Source organism: Phascolarctos cinereus, unplaced genomic scaffold, assembly GCF_003287225.1.
Source record: "Phascolarctos cinereus isolate Bilbo 61053 unplaced genomic scaffold, phaCin_HiC Scaffold_2;HRSCAF=192, whole genome shotgun sequence".
Lineage (NCBI taxonomy): Eukaryota > Metazoa > Chordata > Mammalia > Diprotodontia > Phascolarctidae > Phascolarctos > Phascolarctos cinereus.
Genome location: NW_027555625.1, coordinates 214,509,483 through 214,532,253, shown reverse-complemented (window position 1 = coordinate 214,532,253; position 22,771 = coordinate 214,509,483). Strand labels below are relative to the sequence as shown.

The window sequence follows — 22,771 nt, the reverse complement described above, 5'->3', positions numbered from 1 at the left end:
TGGATATATTTTTTTTCTAAATTCTTGTGACTACAGAAATGTGACTATTTTGTACAATTAAGTCCTTCTTTCTGTTTTTGATGCTTTTGGGACAAAATTGGAATAGCTGGGTAAGAATGTGTTATTAGTTTTAGGACTTCATGAATTTTGTTCTCTAAAATGTATGTTTCTACCAGGCTATCAACATATTAGCATGCCTACTTCCCCATAGCTCCACCAACCCTCATTTTGATCACTTTTTGCCTTTTTTTTTCATTCAAATGAGTAGAATATGGTTTCTTAAGCTTTTCTTAACTTCAATTTCTCTATTAAAGATTTGTATATCTTTTCATGTTTGTGTTTCTTCATTCACAAATAGTCTACCTATCCCTTTGGCCATTTTCCCAACAGGCACAGTGAAATGTCAGTTCTACAGATATGTATGATGTCCTTACAAATTTTAAATGTAATACCTGTATCTAAGAGGAAATTTTCAAAGTGTTGCTATATGCAAAAAAAAATTTTTTTAAGCTTCAGGAATCATTTACTTATAAGGCTTATTAATCTGAGAATATTGCCTCTAAAGAATATACATTCATGCATATACATAAATACAGTATGTGAATATTATTTATATAGAGAACTATCATTCTGCTAAGTTACCTCAATTTCCCCCCCTTAAATACTCTAATATTTATCTTACTCATGGAAAACAGTCAGTTGTTTTTTTTAAGTCTTGTGGGAAAAGCTGAAGAAACGGTAAAGAATAAAATATCTTCCTTGCCTAAAGGAGATTCCTTATTTTTCTAAATGCTTTTTGAAAAAGAATGAATCAAAATTATACTTATATCTTAATGCTCTCCCTATCTACCTGAAATCTGGAACTTTTTATCTAATAAATGCACTGAAATAGCAGTAGGACCTACCAATCTACAAACATGAAAAGTCAACTTTCCAAGATAACACAAATGATCATGTGAGTCATTAAAAAACAATTTTTAAATCAAAACAATTTTTTTCTCAAAGGGAAAAACACGTACATGTGTGTGTGTGTGTGTGTGTGTGTGTGTGTGTGTGTGTGTGTGTAGAATTTCACTCCTAGATTAAGACAAGATCAACAACTTTTCATAAATCTGTTCATAAAATTATGATCCTTAAAGGGTGACTATTAAATAAAAAACTATTTGCTATCACAAAAACAAAGGTCTATTTTGTTGGTTCAAGTCCTACATAAGATTTTCCATCAAGATTAAGCTCAATAAACAGGCAAATATTAATGTACTGTATGTGTAGATGGCAACACTTCTGAGTCTTAAGACATTATAGTCATGAGTTATGGATGAAAAAAAAAATCAGCACCTGATAACCAATCTGCTAGTCATGAATCCTTCCCAATTTAGTTAAGCTAGGTCACACATGTGGCTTTTTTAATTTAATAGGACCACTGTTTTCCAATAGCACAACCTTCAATAACCTCAAGTTATCTTAATAGCATGAGAGGACAATGGAATAAAGCTTCTGTCATTTTATCCATATGTATATTTGTATATGCGTACACTTTAAAATTTTCTGAATTCTCAATATGCTTATTTTCTTATAGTCTTCTGTTACTAGATATAATATTTCTAATACATTCTGCATTTACTAAATCATTCCTTCCCTCCCTCTAGCGCTTTACACTTTTAACAGCTGATTCTATTTAACATCTTTGTTCTTTTCATCTCTTTTCCTATGCCTATGTTCATTACCTTCACTTCCAATTTTACTTTGTATCTTAGGTTTTCATTATTATCTCTACTCTCATCTTCTTGGTCAATTTTTTAAAAATATGAATTTATTTATTTTTAGTTTTCAATATTTACTTCCACAAGGTTCTGAGTTCCAAATTTTCACCCCATCTCACCCCTCCCCCCACCCCAAGATGGCATGCATTCTGAATATCCCTTCCCCTAGTCTGTCCTCTCTTCTATCTCCCCCCTTCTCTTATCCCCTTCCCCTTCTATTTTCCTGTAGGGCAGGATAGACTTCTGTACCCCATTTCCTGTATTTCTTATTTCCCAGTAGCATGTGAAAACATTTTTTTAAACATGTTTTTAAAACTTTAGGTTTCAAATTTTCTCCCTTCCTCCCTCCCCACCCACCCTCATTGAAAAGGCAAGCAACTCAATATAGGTTATACATGTGCAGTTATGCAAAACACTTCCATAGTAGACATGTTGTGAAAAACTAACTCTATTTCCCTTAATCCTATCCTGCCCTCCCATTTATTCTATTCTTTCTTTTGACCCTGTCCCTCCTCAGAAGTATTTGCTTCTGATTACCCCCTTTCCCAATCTGCCCTCCTCTCTATCATCCCCCTGCTCTCTTGTCCCCTTCTCCCCCTATTTTCCTGTAGGGTAAGACAGATTTCCATACCCAATTGAATGAGTATGTTATTCCCTCCATAAGCCAAATCCTATGAGAATAAGATTCACTCATTCCCTCTCACCTTCCCCCATTATCCCTCCACTGTAAGAGACTTTTCTTTTCCGGGTTTTTTTTTTTTTGGTGAGATAATTTAACCCATTCTACCTCTCCCTTTCTTCTTCTGAGTATAATCCTTTCTCATCCCTTAATTTTATTCTCCAGATATGACCCCTTAATCTTCAACTCATCCCTGTGCCCTCTATCTATATATACATACATATAATTTTTTTCCTCCAACTACCCTAATACTGACAAAGGTCTCATGAGTTATAAATATCATCTTTCCATGCAGGAATGTAAGTAGTTCAACCTTAATAAGTCTCTTATAATTTCTCTTTCCCGTTTACCTCTTCAGGTTCCACTTGAGTCTTGTATTTGAAAGTCATATTTTCTATTCAGCTCTGGTCTTTTCACCAAGAATGCTTGAAAGTCCTTTATTTCACTGAATGAAACAAGGGATTGGCCAGGGGTGGGGGGGGGGGGGCCGCAATTGGGGTTAAGTGCTTGCCCAGGGTCACAAAGCTACTAAATGTCAAGTGTTTGGTCTGAGGCTGGATTTGAACCCAGGTCCTCCTGACTTCAGGGCTGGTGTTCTATTCACTGCACCACTTAGCTGCCCCCTCTTGGTCAATTTTTTATTTCCAATATTGCTTTCTAAAAGTTACCCATTACCACATACCCTGAAGACAAGGAGACCAAGTCAGCCAGGGTTGGATTACATTCAATTCAATAAATATTTACTGAGCATCTAATATTTGCAAGGTAGGTAAACAACAGAGGACACAAAGATGATTAGGATACAATTCATTCCTTAAGAGGAACATGACATAAGAGCAGGGCCTCATCTCTACAATCACCTCACTTCCCACCTCTTTAGTTTTTCCTTTACTTTTTCTTTTCATATATTACTGCTCCTACCAACATTCCACTGCTAAGAGACAATGAGTAAGAAATCTTTTTTCTTATAAGGACACGTTCTCAAACTTTTTTTCTGCCTTCTCTGCCTACTCTTTAGATTCTCTTTGAATCTCTTTACTCCCAATTAATATTGTCCCCTCCCTTATCCTTACATCAAATGTTGTACAAGGAGATCTCTCTACACTCCCCAAAGGCCATTCTTTGCATTCTAAAATTCAGACACTCACAGGTGTGTAACATAATGTAAAAGGTTGGGAAGCAATGTTCTAATCAATATCTTAACTACAATTATATACAGTACATATTAAAAGCATAATTTGAACACCAGGTCTTACTGATCCCTATCCACGACATCATATTAGTTAATAATAACAATAACAATGACAACAATTGCATTTATATAGTGCTTTAAGGCTTGCAAAGTACTTTACAAATATTACCACATTTGATCCTCACAACAAACCTGGGACATAGATATTATTATTAAGTCCATTTTTACAAATAAGGAAACTGAAGTAGGCAGAGGGTTAACTGACTTGCCTAAGGTCACAGAGTAAATATCTGGGGTCATATCTGAACTCAGGTCTTCCCGACTCCAGGCCTAGCCCTCTATTCACTATACCACCTACCTGCTCTATAAGCTTTCATACATACTGGGATTTTAGAGTTGTCATCCATCCATCACAAGCCATACACCCCACCCTACTCTAGCCCCATTTCTTCTTAGAATCCTTAAATTCCTTCAATGGTTCAGTTCAAGTGCTGCCTCCTCTGTGAAGCCTTCACCCATCAGTCCAACTGTTTGAGCTCGTTCTAAGCTTAAATTACACTTGGGGATTAGAACAACAACATGTAATTGTGTATGTGTTGTGTCCTCCCAATAGCACATTAGCTTCTCGAAGGTAGCCTCTGTTAGTTTTTGTCTTTGTATCACCAGCACTCAACATTGTGTTTTTCTATTTCTAGGTTTATCAGAAAAACATGAAGTTAAAATGACTTCTCCCCTGGCAACCCTATAACATGTATTTGAGAATTTACTTTAAATTGTAAATAAAATAAAAGGGAAGTATGAGGAATTCTGGGAAAGAATTCATAAAAACATTAGTAAGGATATTATCCATTCCTGAAGTCAAATAATCAAAAAACTCAAAAGCAATTTGCTGTAACACAGCAATTATTTTTCATCTCCCAAACTTCTCCCAATTAAAAAAGAAAAAGAAAACACCCAATCGTATTACTTACGTAATAGATGGATCCACTTGTTTGTAAGCATGAGCAGCACAAGACCCACAGTAAGTATATCCTGCATGGCTACAAAACAAAATAATTTCAAAAACTTAATCATCTGTGTCAAAATCAAGATATAAGAATATATTAGAGGAAAAGCAACAACTAAATGAATGATCAACATAACAAGATTTGAAATAAGTATCAAGAAACAATGCAGCAATAGTAGAATTAAGCATGGTAGAAGGCCAGTACACAGGCACTGGGAAAGGAAATGAAGTCCCACACGACGAACATAAAGGGGGAAGGGAAAGAGAATAACCTGTCCCCCCGAGACACACACACACACACACACACACACACACACACACACACACACACACACAATCTCATTTGATCCTTACAACTCTGCAAAGGAGGTACTATTATTATCCCTATTTTACAGCTGAGGAAAGTGAGCCAAACAGAGTTTAAGTGACTTTTCCCAGGTTAGTAAGTGTCTTGAGTTCAGATCTGCACTCGAATTTTCCTGACTCCAGGCCACATCTCTACCCACTGTGCCCACCAGTATGGAGTGCAGGACAAAGAGTAATGCATTAGTGAGGGTAAAAAATGAGTATGGGTCAAAAGGCATTCATTATTAACTTTTCGTGTATAATTACAGATGGTTTTTCTAGAATGGTTTATACCCATTTATAAGTCAGCCAACAGTACATCAGTGTGCCTGTTTCCCACATTTATCATCTTCCTTTTTTGTCACCTTTGCAATTCTACTGGTTGTGAGAATGGAATCTCAGAGTTGCTTTAATTTGTATTTCTGTGAGTAGTGATTCTGAAAACTTTTCCATATGACTATAAATGCCTTTTTTCCCTTAAGAACTGTCTGTCTGTATCTTCAGACCATTTACCAATTGGGAAATGGCTCTTATACATTTGAATCAGTTCTTTATATATATCTTGGAAGTGAGACCTTTATCAGAGAAATTTGCCGCTATGATGTTTTTCCCAGTTTTTTCTCTGGGATTTGTTTGTGGAAAAACCTTTTAATTTTATGTAATCAAAATTATCCATTTTATCATCTGCAAAATCTTTCTATCCTGAGTTTGGTCATAATCTCTTCTCTTATCCACAGATGTTTGTTCTTTGACCAAAATCTACCACTGCTATCCCTATACCTAAAAGAAATCAAGAAAAATGAAAAAGTCCTATATGCACAAACATATTTGTAACAATTCTTTTTGTGGTGGCAAAAAAAACCCTGGAAACTAAGGAGATGCCCATCAATTGAGGAATGGCTGAATAAGCTGTGGTGTATTACTGTGATGGAATTCTACTGTACTGTAAAAAACGAGGAAATAGAAGATTTCAAAAACATGTAAAGCCTTATATGAACTGATACAGTCAAGCATGCAAAACCAGAACAATTTATACTATAATACCAATTTTATAAAAATGAACAATTCTGAAGATTTACAAAGTGATGAAGAATGAAATGAGCAGAAGTAGAAGAATTAATTCAATAACAAGATTGTAAAAACAAACCACTCTCAAAGTTGTAAGAACTATGCTCAATACCATGACCGTTCACAATTCCAGAAGACTAACAATAAAACATGTTATCCACGACAGAGAGGTGATAGAAACAGAGTAAAAAATGAGACATAAATATTTTTGATACAGCCGAGGGAATATTTTGCTTCATTATGTACATTTGTTGCATAGAATTTTTTTCCTTTTTTTTTTCCATTGGGGTGGGGTGGGGTGGGTGGAAAAGTAGAACTGTGTGTGTGTGTGTGTGTGTGTGTGTGTGTGTGTGTGTGTACAGACACACACATACATACACACATTTTTTAAAATGTGTGTGTGTGTGTGTGTACAGACACACACATACATACACACATTTTTTAAAATACACAGGTGAAGGGTACTACAGACACAAATTGCTGCATGCAATTTCAGATGAGGTCTCTGTATTGTTAGCTTATTTATTTTACTCTGTTGCAGAAGACCTCATATAGAGTAGAGGTAATCTAAATGTCTAATGTAAAAACAAAATACATCAATAAAACTTTTTTAAAAAGAAAACCAATGTTAAAAGTAACATTAGAATGAAAAAAAAAATTTTTAAACAAACCTTGGTGACAAGTAAGGGTTTTCAGAGCAAACAGAAGAACTTATGTTTTATCCTGCAGAAAAGAGAGTTACTGGAGTTGGGGAGTGACATGGTTAGATCTGTGTTTAATAAAAATCATTCTGGCAGCTGTGTAGAGTTTGAGAGCGGGGAGAGATGAGGTTACTGCAATAATCTCAACAAAAGATGATGAAAGTCTAAACCAGGGGTTATTAACCTTTATTTTGTCATGGATCCTCCTGGAATTCTGGAGAAACCTATAGAGTGTTCCATCATTCTAGTGCAATCTATGGACTCCTCAAAATAATGTTTATAGATCGCACAAAATAAAATACATGGTAATATAAATAATACCTTACACTTCAATAAAGATGTAATTTTTTTCCATACAAGTTCACAGACTCCTTGAAATCAACTACTGACTTTTTGGGGGTCCATGTGTCCCAAGTTAAGAATCCCTGGTATAAATTAAGGTGATGGCTACTTGAGCAAGAGAGGGAAAAGAGTTTATTATGAGATGTTGTAGAGGTTACAAATGGGAAGATTTGGCAATAGATCAGAAAGACATGTTGCATGAGGAAGAGTAAAAAGTTGAGAATAACACTGAGGTTAACTAAACTGGAAGATTAGAAATACAGTATTTTTAGACAAAAATGGTGATGTTCAGTAGAAGTGGGGGTTGTGAGGGAAAGGTAATGAGTTCAGTTTTAGATAGGATGAGTTTTGAGGTATCTCTGTGACATCTAGTTTTAAATGTTCAGTAAACAAATGGTGATGTGCTTCTGGGAGCCAACATGGCAGAGAAAGAACTATGTTGCTCTCACCCTGCCTCACTGACCTCTGAAAGCCCAGAAAATATTGACCCAGGAAAAACCCTCAGACAGCAAGCCCCACTTCAGCATACCAGGGGTAGATCCTGAGACCCAGGTTTGTGGAGCAGGCAAGTGCTAACATCAGGAACTCACCCCATCCTCCCCAGCCCCCACCCTCCTGCCCAGAAAGCCTCAATACAGGCAGGACAACCAATAAACACAGCTCAGAAAACCACCACAAACAACAGCTTTATCCAGCAGCAAAATTACTCAGTGCCTCAACACAACTCTGGGAAGCACAATTCCCTGAGGCAAAGCTCCAGGCTCACAGACACCCACCAGCAGTGAAACATCCCTGTACGAGGCCCAAGTGAGCAAGAGCCAAACATTCAAGTACAAGGCTCAGTGAGGAGGACAAGAAGCTCAGGTAAGTGTCCCGATTCACTCCAGTAGGAGAACTCAACAATTTTTTTTTTAAGGCAGGAAACAGGCAAACATCAGGAGGAAAAAGCAGAAACAGAAAATGACCACAGATTCTTATTTTGGAGAAAGGGGAGATCAAGGCACAAATTCAGGGGGCAGCTAGGTGGCGCAGTGGATAGAGCACTGGCTCTGGATTCAGGAGGACCTGAGTTCAAATACGGCCTCAGACACCTAACACTTACTAGTTGTGTGACCCTGGGCAAGTCACTTAACCCCACTGCCTAGCCAAAAAAAAAAAAAGGCACTAATTCAGAAGAGGACAACATTGTCAATATACCCACATCCAAAACCTCAAAGGGGGAAGATGAACCGGTCTCAAGCCCAAAAGGCCCTCTTGGAAGAGCTCAAGAAGTTATTTTAAAAGTCAAATAAGAGAGGTAGAAGAAAAACTGGGAAAAGAAATGAGAGGTATGCGAAAGAGTCAATAGCTTGGAAAAAGAAGGACAAAAAATTAACTGGAGAAAACAAATCCTTAAAAAGTAGAATTGGCCAAATGGAAAAGAAGGCACAAAAACTCACTGAAGAGAAGAATTCTTTAAAAAGTAAAATGGACCAAATGGAAAAGAAGGAACAAAAACTAATAAAAGAAAACAATTCCTTAAAAATTAGAATGGGGCAAGTAGAAGCACTCTGAGAACAAGAATCTGTCAAACAGAAACCCAAAAAAATGAAAAAAGAAATAGAAGAAAATGTAAAATACATCACTGGTAAAACAACTGACCTGGAAAACAGATCCAGGACAGACAATTTTAAAATTATTGGTCTACCTGAAAACAATGATGAAAAAAAGAGCCTGGACAACATCCTTCAGGAAATCATGAAAGAAAACTGCCCTGAGATCCTAGAACCAAAGGGTAAATTAGTCATTAAAAGAATCCAATCACCTCCTGAAAGAGATTCCAAACTGAAAATGCCAAGGAACATTGTAGCCAAAATCCAAAATGACCAGATCAAAGAGAAAATACTACAAGCAGCCAGAAAGAAACAACTTAAATATCATGGAACCACAGTCAGGATTACGCAGCACCTTGCAGCTTCTACCTTAAAAGATCATGGGGCTTAGAATACAAGATTCTGTAATACAAAGGAGATTGGCTTAGAACCAAGTATCAACTACTCAGTGAAACCAAACATAATCTTTCAGGGGAGGAGATAGACAGTCAATGAAATAGGGGACTTCCAAACTTTCCTGATGAAAAGACCACAGCTCAACAGAAAATTTGACCCTTAAATACAAGACCCAAGAGAGGCATAAAAAGGTAAACAGGAAAGAAAAAAAAAAACAAAACAACGTATTATTAATGAGGGCAAACTGTGTACATCTCTACAATGGAAGATGACACTTGTAACTCTTGAATACTGTAATGTTATGACATTTTAAAGGGGGTAACTTACACAGAGGGCATGGGTATAAGGTGACTTTGATGCGATGGTTAAAAAAACCTAATTAAGTGGTGAAAAGGGATTGTATTGGGAGAAGAGAAAAGGATAAATTACATCACATGAAGAGGTACAAAGATCTATTACAATAAAAGGAAAGAAGGGAGGGAGACCAGCATTGTTTGAACCTTACTCTCATCAGATTTGGTTCAAAGAGGGAATAACAATCAGTTGGGTACAGAAATCTAATTTACCACTATAGGAAGTGAGAGGGGAAAGGGAAAAGAAAAGGGAGAAGGTAAATAGAAGGGAGGGAAGAAGTAGAAAGAGTAAAAGGGAAGAAAAGGAAGGGCAGACTGAGGGAGGCAGTGGCCAAAAGCAAAACTCTACTGAGGAGGAAAAGGAAAAAAAGAGAGAGAAAAGCATAAATGGGGAGGGGGGACTAGGATGGAGAGGAAGACACAGATAGTAATCATAACAGTGAATGTGAATGGGATGAACTCTCCCATAAAATGGAAATGGTTAGCAGAATGGATTAAGAACCATAATCCTACAATATGCTGTTAACAGAAAACACATCTGAAGTAGAGGGATACACAGAGTAAAGGTAAAAGGCTGGAGCAGAATATATTATGCTTCAGCTGAAGTTAAAAAAGCAGGGGTAGCAATCCTGATCTCAGACAAAAGCAAAAATAGATCGAATTAAAAGAGATAAGGAAGGAAACTATGTACTGCTAAAAGGTATCACAGATAATGAAGTAATATCATTACTAATCACATAAGTACCAAGTGCTATAGCAGCCAAATTCTTAAAGGAGAAGTTAAGGGAGATACAGGAAGAAACAGACAGCAAAATTATACTAGTGGGGGACCTCAACATTCCCCTCTCAGAACTAGATAAATCTAACCACAAAAATAAACAAGAAAGATGCTAAGGAGATCAGTAGAATCTTAGAAAAGTTAAATGTGGTTGACCTCTAGAGAAAATGGAAAGAGGACAGAAAGGAATATATCTTTTTCTCGGTGTACATGGCACCTACACAAAAACTGACCATGTACTAGGGCATAAAAACCTCACAATCCAGTGCAGAAATGCAGAAATATTAAATGCATCCTTTTCAGATCATGATGTAATAAAAATTACATGTAATAGGCCATGGAAAGATAGAATAAAAATTGGAAACCAAATTATCTAATTCTAAAAAATGGGTCAAACAATAAATCATAGAAACAATCAATAACTTCATCCAAGAGAATTGAGAACTTATCTCAAGGTTAATACACTATGACCAGGTAGGATTTATACCATGAATGCAGGGCTGGTTCAATATCAGGAAAACTATCAGCATAACTGATCTTATCAACAACAAAAGTAATAGAAATCATATGACTATCTCAATAGATGCAGAAAAAGCATTTGACAAAATATAACATGGATTCCTATTAAAAGCCCTAGAGAGCATAGGAATAAATGGAGTCTTCCTTAAAATGACAAGTAGCATCTACCTAGTAAACCTTCAGCAAGCATTTCTAATAAGATCAGGGGTGAAATAAGGATGTCCATTATCACCACTGTTATTCAATATTGTGCTAGAAATGTCAGCTGTAGCAATCAGAGAAGAAAAAGAAATTGAAGGAATTAGAATAGGTAAAGTTTTAGAAACAAAACTATCACCCTTTGCAAATGATAGCATGGTATATTTAGAGAATCCTAGAGAATCAAGTAAAAAATTACTTGAATAATAAACATATTTAGCAAAGTTGCAAGATATAAAATAAACCTAAACAAATCATTGGCATTTCTATATATTACTAACAAAGCCCAACAGCAAGAGACAGGAAGAAATTCTGTAAATTTCAATTTACTATAAACATTATACCGTAATTTAAATATAGGGTAAAATTTTAAATTACTGTAAACATTGTAAAATATTTAGGAGTCTACCTGCCAAAACAAAACCAGGAACTACATGAACCCAATTACAAAACATTTTTCACAAAAATAAAGTGAGATCTAAATAATTGGGAAAATATCCGTTGCTTATGGATAGCCTTGGGAAAATATAAATTGCTCATTGATAGGCTGAGCCAATACAATAAAAATGACAATTCTATCTAAATTAATTTACTTATTCAGCGCCATACCAATCAAACTACCAAAAAACTATTTTATAGAGCTAGAAAAAACAATAACAAAATTCATCTGGAAGAACAAAAAGTCCAGAGTATCAAGGGAATTAAGGAAAAGAAATGCAAGGGAAGGTGGCCTAGCTGTACTAGATCTTAAATTGTATCATAAAGCAGCAATCATCAAAACTGCTTGGTACTGGCTGAGAAATAGAGTGGTGTATCAACGGAATCGGTTAGGTATGCAAGACACAACAGTCAATGACTACAGTAATCTTCTATTTGATAAATCCAAAGACTCTAGCTTCTGGGATCAGAAATCCCTTTTTGTCAAAAACTGCTGGGAAAAGTGGAAAAATGTATGGCAGAAATTGGGCATAGCCCAACATCTTACACCCTATACCAAGATAAAGTCAAAATGGGTAAAGGATTTAGATATAAAAATAATATAAGCAAACTAGAAGAGCAAGGAATAGCTTACCTTTCAGATCTATGGAGAAGGGAAGAATTTATGACCAAACAAGAGATAGAGAACATTACAAAATACAAAATGGATAATTTTGATTATATTAAATTGAAAAGTTTTGCACAAAGCTAATACACCCAAGATTAGGAAGGAAGCAGAAAACTGGGAAAGAATTTTTATAACCAATGTCTCTGATAAAGGCCTCATTTCTAAAATATATAGAGAATTGAGTCAAATTTATAAGAATACAAGTCATTCCCCAATTAACAGACAGTTCTCAGAGGAAGAAACTAAAGCCATCTATAGTCATATGAAAAAATGTTTCTAAATCACTATTGATTAGAGAAACACAAATCAAAACGACTTTGAGGTACCACATCATACCTATCAGATTGGCTAATATGACAAAACAGGACAATGATAAATGTTGGAGAAGATGTGGGAAAATTGGAACACTAATCCATTGTTGGTGGAGTTGTGAAATGATCCAACCATTTTGGAGAGCCATTTGGAACTATGCCCAAAGGGCTATAAAATTGTGCATACACTTTGACCCAGTAATACCATTTCTAGGTCTGTATCCCAAAGAGATCATAAAAACGGGAAAAGGACCCACATGTACGACAATATTTAAAGCAGCTCTTTTTGTGGTGGCAAAGAATTGGATATTGAGAGGATGCCCATCAATTGGGGAATGGTTGAACAAGTTGTAGTATATGAATGTAATGGAATACTACTGTGCTATAAGAAATGATGAGCAGGCAGACTTCAAAAAACCCTGGAAAGACTTACATGAACTGATGAAGAGTGAAGTAAGTAGAACCAGGAGAACATTGTACAGAGTAACAATCTCACTGTGGGATGACTGACTTTGATAGACTTGGCTCTTCACAGCAATGTAAGAATCTAAGACAACTCCAAAAGACTCATGATGGAAACTGTTATCCACATCTAGAGAAAGTCTGAATGCAGATGTAAGCATACTATCTGCTCTCTCTTTTCTTTGCTGTTTTGTTTCATTGCTTCATTCTTGTGGCTCCTCCTATTGGTTCTAATTCTTCCCTACAACATGACCAACGTGAAAATATGTTTAATAGGAATGTATATGTAGAGACTATATCAGATTGCATACTGTCAGGAGCAGGAGGAAGTGGGAGGGGAAAAAATTTAGAACTCAAAATCTTATGAAAATAAATGTTGAAAACAAAAAATAAATTAATTATCAAAAAAAAAAAGACAAATGGTGACATAGAACTAGAACTCATGAGAGAAGCTGCAAGTGAATATATAGATCTATGAATCATCTTCAAAAAGATAATGAAATCCATGACAGGGGATAAGGTCACCAAAGGAGTGAGAATAGAGAGAAGATGGCTCAGGACAAAGCATTTAGATACACTCATAGTTAAATAACATGACATGGTGACAATCCAGCAAAGGGAGAAATAGTCAGATAGATGGAAGAGATGTAACAGAGAACAGTGTCACAATAAGCCAGAGAGAAATAGAATATCCAGAAAAGAGTAGTCAACAGTGCCAAATGCAGCAGTGGTTAAGAAAACTGATGCCAGAGAAAAGACCATCAAGATACAGCAGTTAAGAGATTATTAACTTTGGACAGAGGAGTTTCAGTGGACTAACAAGACTGGTAGCCAGACTGCAAAGGACTGAGGGATCAATCTGAAGAGAGGAAATAAAAATAGGTTTCTCCCAAAAGAATGCAAACTCTCATTAAAAGTAGGGTGAGCTTTATTTTTGTTTTTGTATCCCCAGTACCTAGCATAATTTTTGCAAAATAGTAGTTACTTCATAAAAGCTTGCTGAGTGATCCATACTCAGAAACAAAGGTCATAGCAGTCTCTACACTAGCAGACCTACTCTTTCTGAGGATACATAAGCCAAAGAATTATGAGAAAATATTTAACCGAAGCCTTAAATATTGTGATCCCTAAAATTCCTAAATCCTTGAGACACTTCTACACATATTATCAGAATAGGCTACATACACACTGATAAATATCTAATATGTATATCTAACAATATAACAAAAATATATAAAATAAAACAATGTTTAACAGGCAAACCCTTTCAAAAGAAAATTCTGAATTTCTAGTATGAATTTTTGTTTGTTTTCTTTATAACTAGAAAGTCTGGATAACAAGACACAAAAATGTCAAATGATAGAGGAAGACCTTCTGGAAAACAATTTGAAGTTGTAGATAAGACATTTAATTGTGTATCACCTTTTAGCCAATAATATCACAAAGAGATCAAAGACAAAGAGAATAGACTCATATTTACTAAAATATTCTTAGCAACACTTTGTGGTAGCAAAGAATCGGAAACTAAGTGGAGATTTAGAGAGATCCTTATGAACTAATGCAGAAAAAAATTAGTACCATCAAAGCAATTTATACAATGACCAAAATGATATAGAGGAAAACAAAAGAAAGCAGCATCCTCACATCAGTGCAGTGACCAATCATGACTAAGATTATTTCCTCAATAACTGTAAAGTTTTTAATCCAATCACTTTTTTGGTCCTCCTTCCCTTTTTTCCCCTCACTAAATCAACATGAGTTTTAACTGTCAACCAAAATTACTTTGCCACCAGTTATCTCTGGAGTTAAAGTCTTTGTGTCACTGCCATTCTCCTATGATGGCTCCAATGGGGAAATCATAACACTTTCATCCTTCTGTTTTCCCTTCCCAAATCTAACCACTGATACTTCTTATCCATATGTCCTCAGGAGAGTCGGTTATCTTTAAATGACCTCTAAATCTATCATGCTATCACTTACGTGGACTGCTGATAATCAACTATATTTACTTATCCAATCTTCGTTACTATACTTTCTATTTGAATGTTAATGTTTGAAGAGAAGGAAATACAGCCAAGCCTCAACATTTGCATGTTTAATTTTCGTGACTTCAGCCATTCAATTAGTAACATCATTTTCATTTTTGCACTGGCAACTGGGTAAATTCACAGCTATGTGCCTCAGAGGCAAAAAATGGGAGGCATGATGCTCATTAGTTTGTGCAGCAGAACCAGCATCCTACCAGGCACTTCACTGGCCCTGTTCACCCAACCACTGAAGAGCAAAGAACTCCCTGCGCATTCACTGCATATTTTCATTTTTTTTTTAAAACTCAAGTTTTCTATATCAGATTGAATGCTATCTTGTGGAGGGAGGGGGGAAAAATTTAAAACTCAAAAGCTTATGGAAGTGATTGTTGATAAATAAAAATAAATTAATTTTTTTTAAGGTAGTTGGGGTTAAGTGACTTGCCCAGGGTCACACAGCTAGTAAGTATCTGATCTGAGGTCACATTTGAATTCAGGTCCTCCTGACTTCAGGACCGGTGCTCTATCCACTGCGCCACCTACCTGCCCCTAAAATAAATTAATTAAAAAAAAAAAACACCCTCAAGTTTTGTGTTGCAACTATGCCCCCAAGTGTAGGGCAAGTCCTTTGGGCTGTAAACTCAAGTGCACAAATTCAGTGACAGAGTTCAGTGAAAAAATAAGTGTCAGATAAACTTCATGCTGGAATAGAGTGTCTGGAGCCACTGTCAGCTACAAGTTTCAGGCTGATGAATCAGTGATTCACTATAGCCACAAAAAAGACAGAGAGAGGAAAATACTTAGAATACTGTAGATTTCATGGGTTAAGAAAAGTGAATAGTGTCTGAAATCAATGTCAGTTGGTTTTTTAGGATTTTTTTTTAATTATAATTGTGATGTTGGTACAAAAGATTACAGAATCCTAGGTAGCAAGAAAAATTTCTTGCGTATACCAATTTTATTTTGTGTACTGCATTTTATGGGTTATTTCATGGTTACTGGGTTAGGAAAAGTGCATGTTATCAGAATTAGTGTTTTGTTATAAAGAACTGTATGCAGAAAAGTCTATTTTCAGCAATTTCTAATGAAAGATTAACAGTTTTTGGTAGTCACTCAAGGAGCCTAACCCCCTATTTCCCATAGGTTCAACATATCAACATTCACATATGTTACCCCCATAAAAGTTGAAGATTGATTGTATCTTTAAAAAAAATAAATGAAATGTTCAAAATTGACTTAAGTGGAATCAATAATTTCTAACTTCCTCTAATAAATGTTACATGTGTTTAGTAAAAAAAAAGCCTGGAACTGGAACTTACAACAATTAAATAGCATGACTGGTATAATTAAATTTCTTGGTTTAAATAAAATCTTAATGCTTTCCAACTTTAAAAATGCATTTATAATGTCACTGAGGTTTGGCCTATTGCTTCTCCTATCCCCTGTATTAGAAATGCCTCATTACCTTCTCACCCTTAATAATTATGGCACTAATTTCCATCTTCCTGATTACTTCCTCCTCTTGGAATCCCTAGCTTCCTTTAAAGCACAGTTTAGGTGCCATCCTCTAGATGATGCCCTTCCTGATTTTCCACACAATTGTTAGTTTTCTCTCACTGTGAAATTTACTTTTTATTATTTCAGATATACTTGGTACTGATTTATCTATGTACATGTTGCATATTCCAAATTAAACGTAAACTCCTTAAGGTCAGGGTCTGTTTCTTTTTTTCCTTTTTTTTTTTTATATTTTCAATTCCTAGACAGGGTTTTGAACTTTAAAGGAACTGAATAAACACCAGCAAAATTATATCCAACAGTCCTGGTCTTTAAGGAATCAAATGGAAAGACAAGAATAGTATATTCTTTGTGTTATTTGTACAAATGTACATGTTTTCGTAAAAACTTCTTAAAATCAGATATAGAAAAAAAATCACCTTCAGTTGAAGTAATCAAGTAAGGCTTCAAGGAAGAGATAGCCTTTGAAATGCGACATTAATAATGGCTAGGAAAGGGGGAAGGGGCATTTCAGGTATAAAGAAGGAAGAATTTGAGCATGAAGCAGAGACATATGATAGGTATGGCAAGAAATTCAGTTTGGCTGGAGTATCAAGTATGTGAAATAATTCTGGAAAGGTAGGGTAGACTAAGGAGGGCAATAAATGCAAGAAAAGCAGTTTACTGAATAAATGGGAAACCACTGTGTACTTAGAAAAATAAGTCTTTTACTAATAACAGCATTGATGGATAAATGCTGGACAAGCTCCAAAAGACTACTTGAAGGAAACCTCTTGGTTCTAGGCATAATTTGTGCGGTGTTTATTTATAAAATCAGTTTCATTATTTGACAACTATATCATAAAAGCACAGAATTAGATAAGTTTAAAGTTCAAAGGGATGTGGTAAGGTCCAAATTTCAATCTACAACCAATTTTTAAAGTTAAAATTGTAATACAAATGTGCAAAATACTGTTACTAGCATTTAATAAGAAAATCAAAGTAATAACATATCATTACAAATGGCAAAATGTAAGTACAGAAAAATTACAACTCCTTAAAAAAAAAATAGGTAGAATCAGAATTAAAATTCAAAGGGCTACCTAGATTCTAATCTATTACTAAGTCACTGAAATAAACTTTTTACATCCTATTGAAGGATCTGCAAAGGCAAATCTAAAAGAAGAAAAACTGATTAGTACCTATAAGGAAGCAGAGCCAAATGTCGTGATAAAATATTTGCTCTGCACACATTAAAAACAAGATGGATCCTTTATGTCTCTTGGCACCGAGAAGTACTTCAGATCAACCATAGAAAATCTAATGAAAAACAACATTAGTATCAAAGCTTCTAGAAATGCTTCTAGTCATCATACCATGAAATGCATATTCACTAGTTTAAGAACAAGTAAAATGCCATTAGATCAAAACAATAAATATAAGGATAATCTATGTGAAAATTAAAATAGGTAAAAGAATGATAAAAAGCCCATAGGCACAACATAAATTTCAACTAAAGATATCGAAAAAGGATAGCTAAAGGGATGTACCAATTCCAACAACTTCAAAAGGAAAAAAAAGTAATAGCAGAAATAGCACTGACCTGGGTAGGAGTCAGGAAAAGCAGGATCTAGACATGCTTCTCTTTCTGCCTTGCTATATAACTTTTCTTATTTAAGTTCTCCCAGGCCTCAGTTTCACAATCACAGAGTTAGACTGAAACTGAGAAGTTCATCTAGTCCAACTTACAAATGTATATAAATCACCTAGCCTCTGCTTCAAGAGCTCTAATGATGGAAAACCTACTATTTCCAAAAGCTTATCATTCTACTTTTGGTAGCTGTAATTGCTAGGAAGCTTTCCTTATATAAAGCCTAAATCTACCTCTCTTCTCAACTTCTACCTGCCATTCCTAGTTCTACACGCTGTAGTAAAAAAAAAAAAATGTATTCCCTCTTCTAAGGGACAAGATTCAAGCAGAAACCTTGAAATATATATAAAATCTATTAAAAAGTCTATAAAAATGTAATATCTATAAAAAATGCCCTCCTCTAAACCTACTCTTTTCCAGGACAACCATAGCAGAGTATACAAGTCCCCTTCTATCCTGATCCTCTGTATGCAATTCAGTTTGTCAATGTCCTTGTCTAAAGTTAGGAAGGTCAGATTATATGATCTCCAATTTTCTGTGATCTGTGAAAAAGTTGCCTAATTACAAAGGCCTAAAATTTGGCCAGAGGCCACAAAGATAAGAAAATTTCTCTCCAGTTTTCCTACAAAGGCAAGGGAAAATAAATCCTATATTGATAGCAAGCCATGTACTTACCACTATCTCTACTTTTCTTCCCACTAGGCAAAAATACAGACAGACACACAAACACACAGACACACACCCCCTCACATATACATAAGAATGGCCAAACAAACCATATCCATTTCAATAATAATAAATACAGATTGTGAGGTCAGAAACCAAAAGACCCAGACTAAAAAAGTTCAATTAGTTTTAACACTTACCTCTCACCAGCCCCCTTCTACTTTGTGGCCAAAATAAACTCTACTTCCAAACACATTTGCCACTACCCTAGTCCAGGCACTCTAGCCTAAACTATTTTAATTACCTCCTAACTATTTATTCTTCCTGACTCCCAGCTCTACCTTCTCCAATCCATCATCCAAACTGCTGCTAAAGTGGTCCTCCTACTACATCTAACTATGTCACTCCCATGTTAAAAAACCTTAAGAGAATCCTTATTGGTTATAGGATAAAAGGTAAATAAGTTCATTACGTGACATTTTTAAGGTCTTCCACATTAAGACTTCTAACTTTCCCTTTCCAATCCGATTTTAAACTACTGCCATTCATGTACTCAGTGAGCCCACTAAACCAGATCACCAGCGACTGCCCAAACTCAATATGCTATGTTCCACCTCCATGTATTTGCACAAACTGCCCTGTAATGCTCTCCTTCCACTTTCTTGTCTTTCAGAATTCCCCCTTCCTTTTTAAATTTTTTTTAATTAGATTTTTTTACTGAAAACTTAAACCCACAACCTCTTGTATCCGAGGCCAGCTTTCTATCCTTTCTGTTATAGCATGTTTGGATAGTCTCATAGCCAAAAAGATCTGGGTTCAAGTCCCATCCCTGTGCACATTGGTTATGTGTCCCTTAGAAAGTCACTCAATGTCTCAAGGTTCCAAGCAGCTTTCTAAATGTAAGCTGCTGAAAAGGTTGATAATATGTATTACTAAAGGGAAGTAGTGAGGGAATAAGTGCTACATGCCAGGCACTCTGCTAAGCATTTTACAAATACCTTATTTGAACCTCACAAAACCCATAGGATATAGGTGCTGTTATTATCCTCATTTTGCAGTTGGGGGAAACTGAAGCAAAAAGAGGTTACATGACATGCCCAGGGTAACACTGCTAGTAAATGTCTCAGGTTGGATTTGAATTCAGGTATTCTTGACTCCAGGCCTAGGGCTCTATCTACTGCATTACTCTGCAATGGTAGAGGAAATTTCTTCATCTAGGAATTTCCTATACTAATGAAATCACAGGTCTCTTTCCAATTCCTATTAGTACTGAACATCAATTACAACCACCTAAATTTACCTGGTAACCATTTACTATTAAATAATTAATTTCAATGACAGTTTCCTCTTCCTCAGCTCACCTGCTACACAATATCACCTTTGATTCTCTCTATGATGGAAAAGAAACAGCACAGCATACAAGTCAAAGAGGGATTGATTACCTGTGGGTAGGTGAGGTCCTCAAGGTGGTACTATTTACAGATTACAATGCACCGACTGCATCAAGATATAGGATACTGTAAAACATCCTGGAAGAAATCTGTCATTACTCAAAGTAGTCTGGTATATCCATACATACACACACACTCCCCCCCCCCACCCAAAACAACAAGTGGATGGAGTATCTATTACCCAGATTTCAATATGCATTTGGATGGACAGAGAGAGAGAGAGAGAGAGAGGAGAGAGAGAGAGAGAGAGAGAGAGAGAGAGAGAGAGAGTGTGTGTGTGTGTGTGTGTGTGTGTGTGTGTATAAAAAAAATTTTTTTTAAACATGTGTTTTTAAAACTTTGAGTTCCAAATTTTCTCCCTTCCTCCCTCCCCACCCACCCTCATTGAAAAGGCAAGCAACTCAATATAGTTTGTACATGTGCAGTTATGCAAAATACTTCCTTAGTAGACATGTTGTGAAAAACTAACTCTATTTCCCTTAATCCTATCCTGCCCTCCCATCTATTCTATTCTTTCTTTTGACCCTGTCCCTCCTCAGAAGTATTTACTTCTGATTACCCCCTTTCCCAATCTGCCCTCCTCTCTATCACCCCCCGCTCTCTTGTCCCCTTCTCCCCCTATTTTCCTGTAGGGTAAGACAGATTCCCATACCCAATTGAATGTGTATGTTACTCCCTCCTTAAGCCAAATCCTATGAGAATAAGATTCCCTCATTCCCTCTCACCTTCCCCTGTTTCCCCTCCACTGTGAGAGACTTTTCTTTTCTGGTTTTTTCTGTGTGTGTGTGTGTGTGTGTGTGTGTGTGTGTGTGTGTGTGTGTGTGTGTGTGTGTGTGTGTGTGTAGATAGATATCTGAGTCAAATGAACAGAGTTTTGCCCAGTTAAACAGGAAAAGTGGAGTGGACCGCTTTTAGAAAACTGGCACAACCTCTTCTGCTGACCCCAAGCTGCTCATGAAAATAAAGATCCCATCTTTTCAAGATTAGTAGTTTGCCAGTGTAGTTATGTAACAACTAGACACAGAACACCACGGCCTTAACAAAGACACATAACAGTGTATGTGAGTAAGCTGCAACATACAGCTAACAAGAAACTCTAAATAATAGGAATAAAGAATGTCACCAAGGAATGACAGAAAGAGAAGAAGGGTCAATCATGTAACTTTAATGCAAGTGACGACATGTAGACAATCAGAATGCTTTACTGGAACCCCTGAAATGTCAGGAGAAATTGAGAAAGTCCTCCAGCATGTTAAGTGGACCTCCAATGATGAACTTTTATGAGGATGTAGACAAAATTCAAACAGGATGGGCAGGCATGACAGGGTTGCAATCTAGATCATTGGAGGGAATTCCCTAATCAATGGGATCCAGATCCATTTGAATACCTACAGTCATAGTATTCTTTTTGCGGTATAAAGTATCATCTCTATAACACCAAAATTAATCTGTCAGGAGTTTATGAAACTATGAAGGAATTTAAATGTCTCAGGAGAGGCAAAAACATATAACCCAACATTTAATTAATCAAAATAGCTTCTTCTGTCTTCTCTCTTATCTTAAAAATATATTCAGAGAAACTCAGGCATTTAAAAACTTTAGGAATATAGTAGCTTTGTCACTTTAAAAAAAAATTCATCCTGCCTGAAAATCAATTTAATCCTTTTGCTCCTACTCTCTCATACTGCTTACTAGAAACGAAGGAGGTGGAGAACATTGCTCAATTTTTATTGTGTCAACAGCATTTAATGAGTACCACACTATACTAGCATTCTCAGGAGTTACAAAGGAAACATAAGGCAGAGTCCCAAATTTTCAGAAGTATGAAGTCTACTGTGGAAAGCAGTTGGCTAGTCAAAGTGTTGCCTCATTCTCACCCTTAGAATGATCTCCTTCAAAGGAGTCTTAAAAATAAAAGTTTTACTGGCACAAATTCTTATAATTGCACTACATTTGGAGATTTAAATTTATCTCCCCCATTTCACCAATCTTAGCTGTAGCTATATACAGTGTTTGTCAAGAATTCATATAAAAAGCTAACTCAATACAACAAATGTTCGGCTATTAGCAGCTTAACCACTAAGGAAAGTCAAGTCATTAAAATTTTCAATGAAAAATATACAGGTTATGGGAGAATGAGGTAGGGACACAGGGAAATCTAGGTGTATCACCTAGATTTAATAAAACCTATCATAAAAAAATAAAAAATAAACAATAAACAGATGGAGCTTCACCAAACTTGAGCATAAATATATGAAATGGGGGTCAACAGCTTTTCAGAAGTAAAATTCTGAATCAAATTACAGATTCCTGACAAGAAAAACAAAATTAATTTCATTTAGGTTATATCAAATTCTTCTTTCAAATACAACTATCCCTAAGAAAGTATTGTCTATCAGTCATTAAGATACCATAACAAAACAAAAAAACCTCACTGCCCCCACAGAATTTACTTTCTTCTAGGAACAAAGAGCAAAGACAAAGATATGTACAAAATAATTCAAAGACAGAAAATTAACAAGAAATCAGCAAGGACTTCTTTTTAGGAAAAGAGGTAGCACCCCAGCTGAACTTTGAAGGAAACCGAGATTTCTAAGAGGAAAAATGGTAAAGGAAACGCATTTCAGGAATGGGGGACAGTCTGTCAAAAGACACTGAAATGGGAGATG

The 22,771-nt window shown here is 35.9% G+C and overlaps 1 protein-coding gene across 3 annotated transcripts in view; it reads right to left on the bottom strand.

The window, feature by feature from the left end:
• Positions 1 to 22,771, bottom strand: part of MEMO1 (mediator of cell motility 1) — a 127,245-nt gene that overhangs the window by 47,240 nt on the left and 57,234 nt on the right. For 2 of the 3 annotated variants that reach the window (XM_020972352.2, XM_020972354.2), the window contains one exon: positions 4,606 to 4,674. The exons of the other annotated variant lie outside the window; for it this stretch is intronic. In XM_020972352.2, the coding sequence (XP_020828011.1) occupies positions 4,606 to 4,674 (69 nt within the window). The remainder of the gene's footprint in view (positions 1 to 4,605; positions 4,675 to 22,771) is intronic. 3 annotated transcript variants of the gene reach the window in all.